General features: G+C 35.8%; 1 protein-coding gene across 4 annotated transcripts in view; it reads right to left on the reverse strand.

Moving 5' to 3' along the window:
- Nucleotides 1–4,087: 4,087 nt before the first annotated feature.
- The window catches only part of LOC135219588 (neuronal acetylcholine receptor subunit alpha-10-like), a 403,272-nt gene continuing 394,859 nt past the window's right edge, over nucleotides 4,088–12,500 (reverse strand). For 2 of the 4 annotated variants that reach the window (XR_010315468.1, XR_010315467.1), the window contains 2 exons: nucleotides 11,135–11,349; nucleotides 4,088–9,304 (listed from right to left, as the gene is read on the reverse strand). Coding sequence is in view for 2 of the 4 variants with exons in the window: in XM_064256476.1 (XP_064112546.1) it covers nucleotides 9,214–9,304 (91 nt within the window). In the remaining 2 variants the exon portion in view is untranslated. The remainder of the gene's footprint in view (nucleotides 9,305–11,134; nucleotides 11,350–12,500) is intronic. The other 2 variants (XM_064256476.1, XM_064256475.1) reach the window with 1 other exon arrangement.

Consider the following 12,500-nt stretch of genomic DNA (forward strand, 5'->3'; position numbering starts at 1 on the left):
GATTCCTTGTTACGGGAGATAATTTGATTATAGGTGCGATTCCTTGTTACAGGAGATAATTTGATTATAGGTGCGATTCCTTGTTACGGTAGATAATTTGTTTATAGGTGCGATTCCTTGTTACAGGAGATAATTTGATTATAATTGCCGATCCTTGTTACGGAGATATTGATTAGGAGTTGCCGATTCTTGTTACGGGATTAAAGATAATTTGATTATAGTTGTGACTCCTTGTTACAGGAGATTATTTGATTATAGTTGTGATTCCTTGTTACGGGAGATAATTTGATTATAGGCGTGATTCCTTGTTATAGGAGATAATTTGATTATAGTTGTGATTCCTTGTTACGGGAGATAATTTGATTATAGTTGTGATTCCTTGTTACGGGAGATAATTTGATTATAGTTGCGATTCCTTGTTACGGGAGATAATTTGATTATAGTTGTGACTCCTTGTTACAGGAGATTATTTGATTATAGTTGTGATTCCTTGTTACGGGAGATAATTTGATTATAGGCGTGATTCCTTGTTACGGGAGATAATTTGATTATAGTTGTGATTCCTTGTTACGGGAGATAATTTGATTATAGGTGTGATTCCTTGTTACAGGAGATAATTTGATTATAGTTGTGATTCCTTGTTACGGGAGATAATTTGATTATAGGCGTGATTTTCCGGTTACTTTTTTTTTTTTTTATTTTTTTTTTTTTTTAAAAAATTTAAATTTTAAAAGGGACGGGATAATTTGATTATAGGCGTTGATTCCTTGTTATGGGAAAGGGATAATTTTGATTCCTATAGTTGTGATTCCGGGTTGTACGGGAGATAATTTGATTATAGGTGTGATTCCTTGTTACGGGAGATAATTTGATTATAGGTGTGATTCCTTGTTACGGGAGATAATTTGATTATAGTTGTGATTCCTTGTTACGGGAGATAATTTGATTATAGTTGTGATTCCTTGTTACGGGAGATAATTTGATTAATAGGTGTGATTTTCCTTGTTACGGGAGATAATTTGATTATAGTTGTGATTCCTTGTTACGGGAGATAATTTGTTTATAGTTGTGATTCCTTGTTACGGGAGATAATTTGATGATAGGTACGATTCCTTGTTACGGTGTTGAAGAAGTGACCGAGTGGCTGACAAGGGTGTGCCATGTTTCTGGATGGGGTAAAAGCTCTGAAGGAATAGTTGAGAGAAATAATTGTTCCTTTGTATATGAATATAGATGCAGAGGAGAGTTTAAGATTTATGGAGGCTTAATTTTACTTAGTATGCCAGGGAAGACGTATGAAAGGAGTTGGATTGCCATTTTTATTTCAGTCTTAGACAACATTTATGTTCAACTCACTGATTTCGGAATTTTGTCCTTATAGGTTACATCCGACGTTGATTTATGATGTTGGTCGTAATGGGTCACATTTGTAGTTCAGTTCCCCTTGTAAGAACACACTTTGTATATTTTATATTTTGAAAAGTTGTTATTTTTAATAGTGAGACTGTAACGTCGCTTGAAATCTCCCCTTTGTCATTTGATACAGCCTAATTTATTTCAAAGAAGCTTCGTTATAATTTATGGAGCAAAGTGTCATATTTACCTAGGAATTCTGATGGAAGAAAAGGCATTTTAAAATCATAGATATATTTCATGCATATTTACACAAATTGCAACCACTTTTATTGCTGTACATTTCTCCGATCATTTGTGAGAGAAAATATATGAGAAACAAATGTGCCGGGTAGGTTTCAATATGCGTACACATACATTTAAAAGATATAATAATCTGTTAAAACTTTTCCAGTTTTATACATTTCGTAAATAATTACCTTCTTGAGTCTATAACAAAACAAGTAATCGCTCCTACAAACACCTGTGATGTTGCACTAAAAGACTTTTTGATAAATACGTTCTGTCAGTTTCCTTGTGAGTAAAGAAATTAGTGTGAGTGAGGAACTCGATGCTGGATGAGAAGCTTATAATGTTTAGATGACAGTATTACCTTCATGATGTAGCAGCATCCTTAATTAGATTACGATGGAGTTTTTGACAAAAGGACAAAAGAATACAATATTTATAAAATGGGTCTAGAACATAAAATTTTTTCATTGATACGCAAATGCAATGTCAGCGTGTAATTGAAGCAAAAATATTGAATTATTGAAGATATATCCGGATAATGAAAACCAATCATTTATTTTTCCTGTTTACGTCCTACTGAAAGGAGGACCACCTCTCTCTTCGTTAGAAATTCACAATGAAAACTAAATTGCCAACTGTGCAAAGTTAAATTGCCTTTCCTTGACTAGCAAATGTCATTCTTTGTGATGACTAGCACCGGAGAAGGATGATACTCAGCGATTCTGATATTTTTAGGAATGTCTGGTTAAACTGAGGAGCTTCTTTTGTACAAATTTCTATTTACAAATGCTCTTAAATCTCACTTCTTACTGATTCTTGGTATGGGTTCGGTAACCCCGATATTCACATTGTCTCTAAATAAAATGAGCAAAGCCATGTAGACAATAATATTTACTTTTACATATTTTTCTAGAATATATAAGCCTAAGGATGACATTAACTGTCTTAGGCTACTCAATATTATTCTAATAATGCTTCATAACTATGAATATGCACAGACGTTTGACTTAATGCCTCTCAAAAGCTTCAACAAATGTTGACATTGGCCTTTGAGGGATGAGTTATTTCAGTACAATGTCTACAAACTTCGATGTCACAAAAGTTATCCGTAGCGTTTAAGGTTCCCAAAAACAAAGGAAAGCAAAGAGACTCCCTAGATTGCATTTTTCGTTTGTCTAAAGTAAACAAACGCCTCTTTTCACTTCATAAAAAAATCTTATTTTGCTGTAGTGAAGAATTTGACTGTGTTAAAAAATATCGCTTGGCTTTTTCGCTCAAACAAATGTCATTCTTACGTGTGGAAGATCTTCACCGCGTCAAAATAAAATCCATTGCATTACTACTTCTAGTATTTGCTTTTGCTTACACTGCCTCTAAAGATGTCGTTTTACCTTTACGGAGAATATTCACTGCTGCAAAGAAAATGTTCTTCTGCCTCTAAAAATATCGCTTTGTTTTGTCCAAGCTTCTTCACTGCTTCTAAAACTGTCGTCTTACGTTTCCGAGAAACCTTCAGTGCTTCTGAATAATGTTTTGCCTTTTTGAAGTCTCCATTTCGCTTTAGAAGCCATTTTGTTTCCTCCAAGGGTACTCACTGCTTCTTAAACCAAAACAAGTAAACATGTTGCTTTCCACAAAATGTTACGCTTCCTTGGTGAGAAACTTTGCTGCTTGAAGAAAACAGTTTTTCTTTTCCACAAAATCTCAGCTGTTCTAATCTCTACTGCTTCAACAATTTTCACGTGCTTGCTTTATTTTTAACTTCAGTCAAGGAAAATGAAAAATAAAGTGCCACTTTGTCATTTATAAAAGTATCTTCACTTTACCGTGATTGTTTTTTAAACTTCATTAAAAAAATGTCACTTTGTCATGTATGGGAGTAATCTTCACTTTGATTACTAGTTCTACAGGGAAAAAATTATATGCGCATGCCCAGTTCGAGATACTCTGAGTTTAATAACGTCTTCCACACATACCTTCGGACATATCTAACAAGTACAGTATATTCAAGACTCCTGGTTGACCTAAATAACAAATCCATAAAAAATAGCGAACCTTCAGGCTAGAGACAAAATTCAGTGTCCACCACTGCAACGTGACGTCATCGCCTGCATCTAAAGAATTCATCTGGCTTTAGTTCTTAAACATCTTCAGTACACAAAAATATTTAGCAGTACGTTAAGTATTACTTGTGCCGTTAAATTGGTTATATATATATATTATAGCCTGTTTGTACAGCTTACAAAAGAAACTAAACTACGAAGTAGCTACACATTTTCCTCTATGACTCTAAAAGGTGCAATTTTGGAACATCAGTATGGCAATCGAGGACAGGTTTCATAAAGATATGCAAAATGAAACTACACATAAATAGGGAGAGAGAGAGAGAGAGAGAGAGAGAGAGAGAGGAATAGATAGAGAGAAGGAAGAGAGGAGTAGAGAGAGGTAGGTTGGGGGAGTGGGGTCGTGAATTAAGAAGTAAAATGTTGATTGTCACATTGAAAGAATTATAATAACTTTCCTTACAAACTCATAACAGAAAATTGACAACATATAAACAAAAACCAAACTTATGAACATCTAGCCTCCTATGTCATCCTAGTCGTCGTATCATTAAACATAATTAGTCTGCTTACCAGAAATCACATTGGTTTCTTACTACTGAAAGTTTTTTGCAGATAAACGATCGTGTTGTGTTGGTTGTTTTCACACATCACATTCATCTGCATGCATTTATACCTGATGGGTAATCATCGACCCATGAACCAGTGAACAAAACTGATACATAAGCGAGTAGATTCCATAGGGGGGTATTGACATCAGTGCACCTCATGCGGTGCTCTTTAGGCATTACTTGAGGTTCTATGCATCGCCCCTTCAGTCCCTGCCGTGTAGGGGGTTAATGCCGTCAGTGCACCTCACTCGATGCACTGTTGGCATTACTACAGGTTCTTTGCAGTGTCCCTTCTGCCCATAGCTGCAACCTCTTTCATTCCTTATACTGTGACTCCATTCATATTATATTTCTTCCGTCTTGCTACCCACCCTCCCCTAACGATTATTTCATAGTGCAACTGCTTTGAGGTTTTTCTCCTGTTAAACTCCGTTGCAGCGCTGAATAATTTCATTGTTCCCAGTGCTTCTTGGCCTTTGGCCTAAATTCTATATCCTAGTTTATTCCATAAGCCAGTAGATGTGGAAGCTGTTTCTTTTACAGTACACTGTAGTGTTTATGACTATCTTGTTTATATTATTATGATATTTTGAAAATGAAATAAAATGATGACGAATCAAAGTTATAAAGGAAAGGCATACAAGTTTTTAAGGAAACCGGGTTAATTTTTGCAGAAAAAGAAGAGAAGTTTCAATTAACAGTGTGAGTCTCATTGATAGAACTGCCCCTGACTCTACAACCAAAAACGGTTTATGGTTCCACCTAATTTTAATTTTTAAGAGAACCATATCACTGGCTTACCGTAAGTAACATCCATAAATGTAAATTTGTCTTCAGAGGTGTTATATCTGGCGGAAAAGCAGGAAACAGTCAATACTGTGTGACAGTAGAGAATAGAATAGAATATAGAATTTAGGCCAAAGGCCAATGCTGGGACCTATGAGGTCATTCAGCTCGGAAACAGAAATTGACGGTAAAAATATTTGATGGGTGTAACAGGAGTAAAACCTATGAATCAGTTGTTAGGAAAGGGTGGAAAGTAAGATGGAATATAGAATACGAGCGGAGGTACAGTAAAATGAATGATAGTGGTTTCAATTAAGGGTCAAAAGGATGCTTCAAAGAAGCGTAAGTACTGTAAACAGTGCACCACATGAGGTGGACTGATGGCACTATGCTCCTCCTCCTCCTCACATAGTTTTCCCGGAGTTTATCCTCCTCCTCCCCCTCCTCACATAGTTTTCCCGGAGGAGGATAGTGCCATCAGTCCACCACATGAGGTGGACTGATGGCACTATCCTCCTCCGGGAGAACTGTGTGAGGAATAGTCAACTTAAAGTACAACGGCTAAATGGGTTGAAGAGGGATTGGAAATGTTGAGTTGCTTCCAGAAAATATAAGAAAAGAAGTTTTACAAATTGGAAATGGGTCACTTGTTGCTGAATTCATCTGGAAATAAACTTTGTATTTTGGACGATGAACTGAAAATTATAAGGAAAAATGAATATTCAGAAAAGATTCACGAAAATTATCAGACACAAATGTGAACAAATGTCTGCTGACGAAGAGAGAATTCATGAGATATGGACCGAAGTCAAACTGATTTTGAATATTGAATAGAATAACTGTCGCGAATTAGAGGGCAGGTGAAAGAGAGAAGAACTACCTTATTTGACGTTTCGTTTCGGTTAACTTCATTTTATGATCTTCCTTTTGACTGACGTTGAGTTTCAATGATATTATGATGATTAATTCACAAGGCGAAGATGATCAATTAGCCAAGGAATCCACACAGCAGTCTTTTTCGAGGTGAATTTCTTTCCGTGTCTTTCCATTTTTATATTTCTTATTTTCAGGGAATAAAACATTGAACGGGAACGCAGAGGAAAGCTATTGAACAGAGACGAAAATGAAATGGATGTGGATATATAGAGTAAAGTTCATGGCTGCCATCCCTTATTCTTTTCTATTCTTCCGTCTCCATTTCCATAAATCTTGTTTAGAATAAATTAAAGATTTTTTTGACGGGATACTGTACTAAAAAAGCAATAGAAGAAATTAAATTTAAGTACGAATAGATAAAATGTATATCATACAGGCAAACTACAAAAAAAAAAAAAAAAAAAAAAGTCTGGCTGAGCTAACCGCGAGAATATTTCACTAGGCCAGGCGTGGCGAGGGAATACTGATGAAGAAGAATGCTTTCCAATTTTGCTCCGCGAGAAAGAATTTCCCGCCTTGGAAGATGGCAGCTATGCTGATGAAGCATTCGTGTAGCTGACTGTATTGAAATAAGCGTTATAATTCTCCGCTGCGTTTCTTTTTAGTTTATGGGAATGGCATAACGGGGCAGTGCTTCAATTCAAAGATGGCGTGAAGGTGGGGAAGGCTGATCTCGATTTGCGTAGTTGAAATACCTCGTCTTTTTCAACGACTTGCAGTACACGATGAGAAATTTTCAGAATCCTACAAGATAATTGCATCCCCTAAAGTTTGTTTATTTTACTCTTATTGTATGCAACTCATGAAGGAAGGAAATTATAAATGGATAATGAAGTTAGAAAACCATGGAAAAATGCGCAAGGATTATTTCTTTACTCAGAGGTTTTCACACGTAAAAATAATACCGAGTGGATATCTTGACGGCATGGTTCTAAACACTAAAGCTGGTTGTGCTAGTTCGAGTCTGTTCTACTGAGAATAAAAACTAAGAGCTGGACTGAATAGAGGCGCAACGCACAAGTAAATGGCGACAAAAATGCCGCCAACTTGTCTCGGACTACCTTGTATAAGAAGTAGATGTTCAAGCAACAGGAAAATCAGCAGTAAGCTAGAAATGCCTGACCACTGGTGCACAATTCGAAGGGGAAGGTTTCCGTAAAAAAATCTATGACGTCTCATATGTAAATTTCATATATTCATTGTAATTCTTTACATAAGAAGCGGCGATGGCGTGTGGACAGCATATTATGTTATTTGTACATGTTCCTTACTTGTCATAAGTCGTTCCCTTGTATGATAACTTCAAATTAAGGACAATTTCTACCAGTGAGTTCCTAGTTTACTGATAATGACAATCAGAATTTTTAGGCATGTTTGTTTTATATTAGAATTTCCATCATTACTAAGACTGTAGTATAACTGTATCGTCATCTTTGCAATAGGTTTTGTGTGTTTTTAAAGTCATTATTTGTCATGGTATGGAAAGTTTGGCTGTGTTTGTTAAGAATATTGCTGTAAAGGAGATTGTGAAAAGGATATAAAGTCGGCAAGCCTGGAATCTTTTAATCAGGACAGACTTATTTAGATTTTGATTCCAGCTAATTACGTTATGAAAAATCGATTATATGCAGTTTGCTTACGCACATATTTCATACATATACTCTTACACATACACACATTATTTATAGACAAACGCTGGGAGTCGTCCGAGACAAAGTTGAGGTCATTTGGCTATTACTGACTGGGAGCGAAGCGTTATCATTCGCCTCTATCCATTCAGCTCCGATTTGAAGACAGAAGTGTCCCTTGGGCTTTAGACTTTCAACTCAACGTCTTTATAGAAAAGAGTTAAAAATGACGATGCCTGCAGAAATAATAGACAATTATAAATGGAGAAGAGGTGTGAAACAATGAATTCTACTTGTGAATGGAATTGCACATCGTAGGCGATGCGCAAAGAGGACCCGGATAAAGAATCTACTATATCGACCATATCTAGAGAAAGGGTCGAGTTTAGCCAGAAAATGAAGGAAAAGCGGTCCAACGCTGCCGCATTCCTTTGTAGCCTATGGAAGGAACAGTGTACTTTTACGTACAAGCAACATTGAAGGATCCAGTAATAAAGTAACAGGCAACAACGAGCGCCTCGTAATGCGCTCTCAAACACACATTCACAATATCAATACTCTTTTCTGAATAAAAATAAAGTGAAAAAATGCATAGCTTATTTTTAGCGCATAAGTAGTACCGTCGTCTTGGCTACACCTTGCAATATTGATAACTCAAAATTTCGTCTACCTGAGTAATAATATCAAGAAATTCTTATGACATTATTTTCAACTATTTATTAACTTTATTTCCCCTAAAACGGCATTTGTTATTTTCCTTCATACAGCAAAGTAATATATACTCGTCACCAATATGGTACAGAGTAAAAAAAAAATATTACAGCAACTTACAATTATGATCGTCTCACTACTGGCGATATTTACCATTTTATTTTATGAATAAATGCGTGTATCGTTAAACACTTTTGTTTTAGAAAAAAGCTTTGCATACGGTCAGGATAATACTGAGATAACATAACACCCAAGATCACTAACATTTAACAACTGCACACAGAGAAGCCGGGCACAGCGTAAGAACATACTATACTTCTTGACAAGAAAAAAAAAACAACGCGGTCATTGTCAGATATTAATTTGCAGACTGCGACAAAACACACCAGAAGATCATATTATTTCTAATGCTTCTGTGGGTGTTGGTAGACTGAAGGTACTCGTCACCAGCAGCATCACGCCGGTCAAGATTCAGCGCGACAGTTCCAGTGATTTACATAATATTATCACGTCAAAGAAATGAATTTTCAGGTCATTCGAAAAATGTATCCTGAGCACTGGTGACATTTCAAATTGGCAGTACAGTAGGTCTGTAACATATCCTCTACCTAGAAGGGACAAATAATTTTTCATTATGAGCACTCCGATTTATCACCACTGTTAAAAAGGAAGAAAATATCCACTGAAGGTCGCCGATTACTCATTGAAAATAGCGTCCTTTAACAGTGTCCCAAAATCACAACAAATATCCTCTCGTTGGCAACATCTATATCAAAGAGTAGGAAGCACGCAGGAAGAGTAGTGAATGTGAAGACGAGTTGCCGGTGAGCCCATTTACATGGTGAAGAGTTTCGTATGGGGCGACATATACATGATGCCGAAGGTAGTGCTGATGGTCGCGATTATGAAGATCCATAACAGGAACCTGAAAGAAGAAGAAGAAGAATCACACTACAGCACAATGTAAACAACGAATCATTCTAAAGGGATTACTTTTCTGTTTTAGCAGATATATTGGACCAGCTTTTACGCTATTCTTGGATTCTGAAAACAGGATCACCAGCCATCTTCAATTTCATATTTCAGGAAAAAGTTTGAATTGTTAGCTTTATGAACAAGATGCATTAACCTATCTGTTCCTGGGGTTGACCTTCATGCAAACTCAGTGCCGACCTGCAAAGGGGATCGTCTTATCTAATGGTTTTCTGATATTTGGAACGAGAAAGAAGAAACCATAACAAAATGGCGAGGAGGTCTTCCACTTGGAGCGACCGTTCATAGATGCATCTAAACAACTAAGCAGGAAAGCAAGAGGCCTGTTTCGTTCAATTCTAGGAAGTAAGCAGATTTCCTCATCAGCAGCAACTGAGATATACTAAACTGAAAGTGAAGTTAGGATAAACTAAAGCAAAGAATATCGACGAGATAATCATTCACTTTATGGTAATCATTGATGCTGTTGCTGAAAGTCATCTCTGATCCTATATGTTAAGCAGTCATTGATAATATTTTGTTGTCATTAATGACTAATACTACATTGTTATAAAGCAAATTATTGATTTGGATGATTTCGTCAGCGGCGAAAGCATGGAGGACGGAGAATACAACCTGCGTGGTAGGTCATGTTGAGAGGCTGAAGATGCATTCCACTCAAACATTCAAAATTAAGGATTTCAGACATTTCCTCTCTCTCTCTCTCTCTCTCTCTCTCTCTCTCTCTCTCAAGTATGCGCGCGCACACAATTCTCTCATAAATAACAAACATAAGAACTATAAAAACTTCTCTTGCAAACAGTTTGCAGACCTTTGCAAGAACTCAATTATAAACTTGTATGATGTTAATTAAATACACTACACTAGCCATAGATTTAGAAAATAGATAAAAAAGAAAAAGGTTCGCAAGCACAACGTAAATACCGATTCTCTTCCCAATAGAGGCTTTTGTCCAGAAAGCTTAGCTAACTTTTCAACATGGAAAACGAGTTTTAAAAAGGGATTCAATTTCATGGAAGCCGAATCGTATGCAAGTATAGTAATTAGAAGCATAATTTTTTAAAAATTAATAATGATATAACGATCTTTCACCTGGTATTCCAAAAACAACGGTATTAATTGATCTATAATTAAACATATTACTGTTCACTTGTAAAAGAAAAGACAGTAATTCATGCCGTGGAACATTCTTCATAAAATATCTGTAGAAGGAGCAAGCAAATGTAGATAATAATGCAAAATTGTTGATCAGACAAATTTTTTAAGTAAAAAAAAAAAAAAAAAAAAAGTCTTTGATCAAGATGCAGAAATGTTACATACCTGTCTGGCAGATAGTTTCACAGTTCATGCCTATTATAATCATGCAAGCGTGTTGTGTGTGTGTGTGTATATATATATATATATATATATATATATATATATATATATATATATATATATATATATATATATATATATATATTATATGCGCAAGTATGTATGTATGCATGTATGTATGTACATATGCATGCATGTGTAGGGATAATGGCTACTCATTAAACACAAGTTGATGAGCGTAGCTCCTTTCATCCTTTTAACTCCCTTGAATTATACATAAATACATACTTATATTATATATATATATATATATATATATTATATATATATATTAATATATTTATATATAATGTGTGTTTGTGTGTATACAAAAAAAGGGCTCACAAAACAACAGCAAAAGCGACCCCGTCCCACGGAGGGAAGGGGAACTTAACGTGCAAGTTACCTATGAACAAGAAGGTGCAAACAGACTGCGGGCGGGATGGGAACGCATAACGAATCTGGTGATTTGTTGGGGGTTGTTTTTTGGGGGTTGGTGGGTGATGAGGAGTAGGGGGAGGAGGTGCGCGTCAGACTGTGAAGAGTTTAGTGTGAGGAGACTTGTAGAGTATTCCGAAAGTCGAAGCGATGGTGGCAACGATGAACACCCAGAGCAGGAACCTTCGGAAACATTCTGAGTTAGATCTCTTTCTCTCGTTCATCACGTGAGAAATTAAAAACAGCAGCAGTGAATAAATGTGTAGCTGTCTTTTTGTGTTCCAGATGCAATATTTTTTATAAGAACAAAAATAGTGATTATTATAGAACTCTTCATGAAGACAGTGAAAGGAAATCTGGACTTGCCTCATATTCTAAAGGGAAAAATATGTGTTAAAAAAAAAAACTTATTGCATAATGACTTTCTTGTTTAACTGTACTTGTCACCACTATCCGCGCACTTTACGAAATGAGGCATATGCATCACCATATTCTAAAGAAAGTTATATTTGAAGGAGGCTATTTTGTACCTAGTTATGAACTAATGCGGCATTTCCCCTCACCCCCAAATCCCTTATCATATACGTATATCTTTAAAGGCTATGACCTCTATATAAGAAACCTGTTCATTCATTTCCTGAAAAATTAGCATTTACAAAGGATATCACAAAGGTCGTCAATGTTGGGAATTAATGGTTTACAAAAGGAACACCGTAAGTGAGGAAATCGACGTCTGAAAAGTTGTGTTTGAACCTTTACAATGATAAGACAACTATTTCCGAATACAGGGAATGGTCGCGTGAGGTGGGTGACTGTGAGGGATATCAAATTTAATCTTTAAAAATTCACTGAATAATAACGCGATATGTTATTTATCATGGGTAACATTCAAAGCAGCGACTTTGATTACGATCATAGTGGACAGAACATCGGCCAAAGACAATAATAAACAAATACTACGGTAAAACTTCCGCAGTGACATTAATTGTCATTAAGTGGACAAAGATAAAGTGATACAGATTATCTAAGCAGCCGAATAAGTATATTCAAACATTAACAATTGTGGGAAATAAAAAGGGCAAATAAAAGCCAAAATAGATAGATTTATATAGATAGATAGATAAGAAACATAAAAACGCATATATAGTCATGCACAGACAACAGTAACATAGTGACAATTGAAGAAAAACAGATATACTGAGAAATAATTATACTTTGGTGCAAAACATATAGAGCCATCAAAGGTTAGAGGTAAAAATTACTGAGTACATAGACACACAGAAGCAAACAGAAATAGAGAGAAAGAGAGAGAGAGTGAGAGAACATGTAAGTTA

Source organism: Macrobrachium nipponense, chromosome 1, assembly GCF_015104395.2.
Source record: "Macrobrachium nipponense isolate FS-2020 chromosome 1, ASM1510439v2, whole genome shotgun sequence".
Classification (NCBI taxonomy): Eukaryota; Metazoa; Arthropoda; class Malacostraca; order Decapoda; family Palaemonidae; genus Macrobrachium; species Macrobrachium nipponense.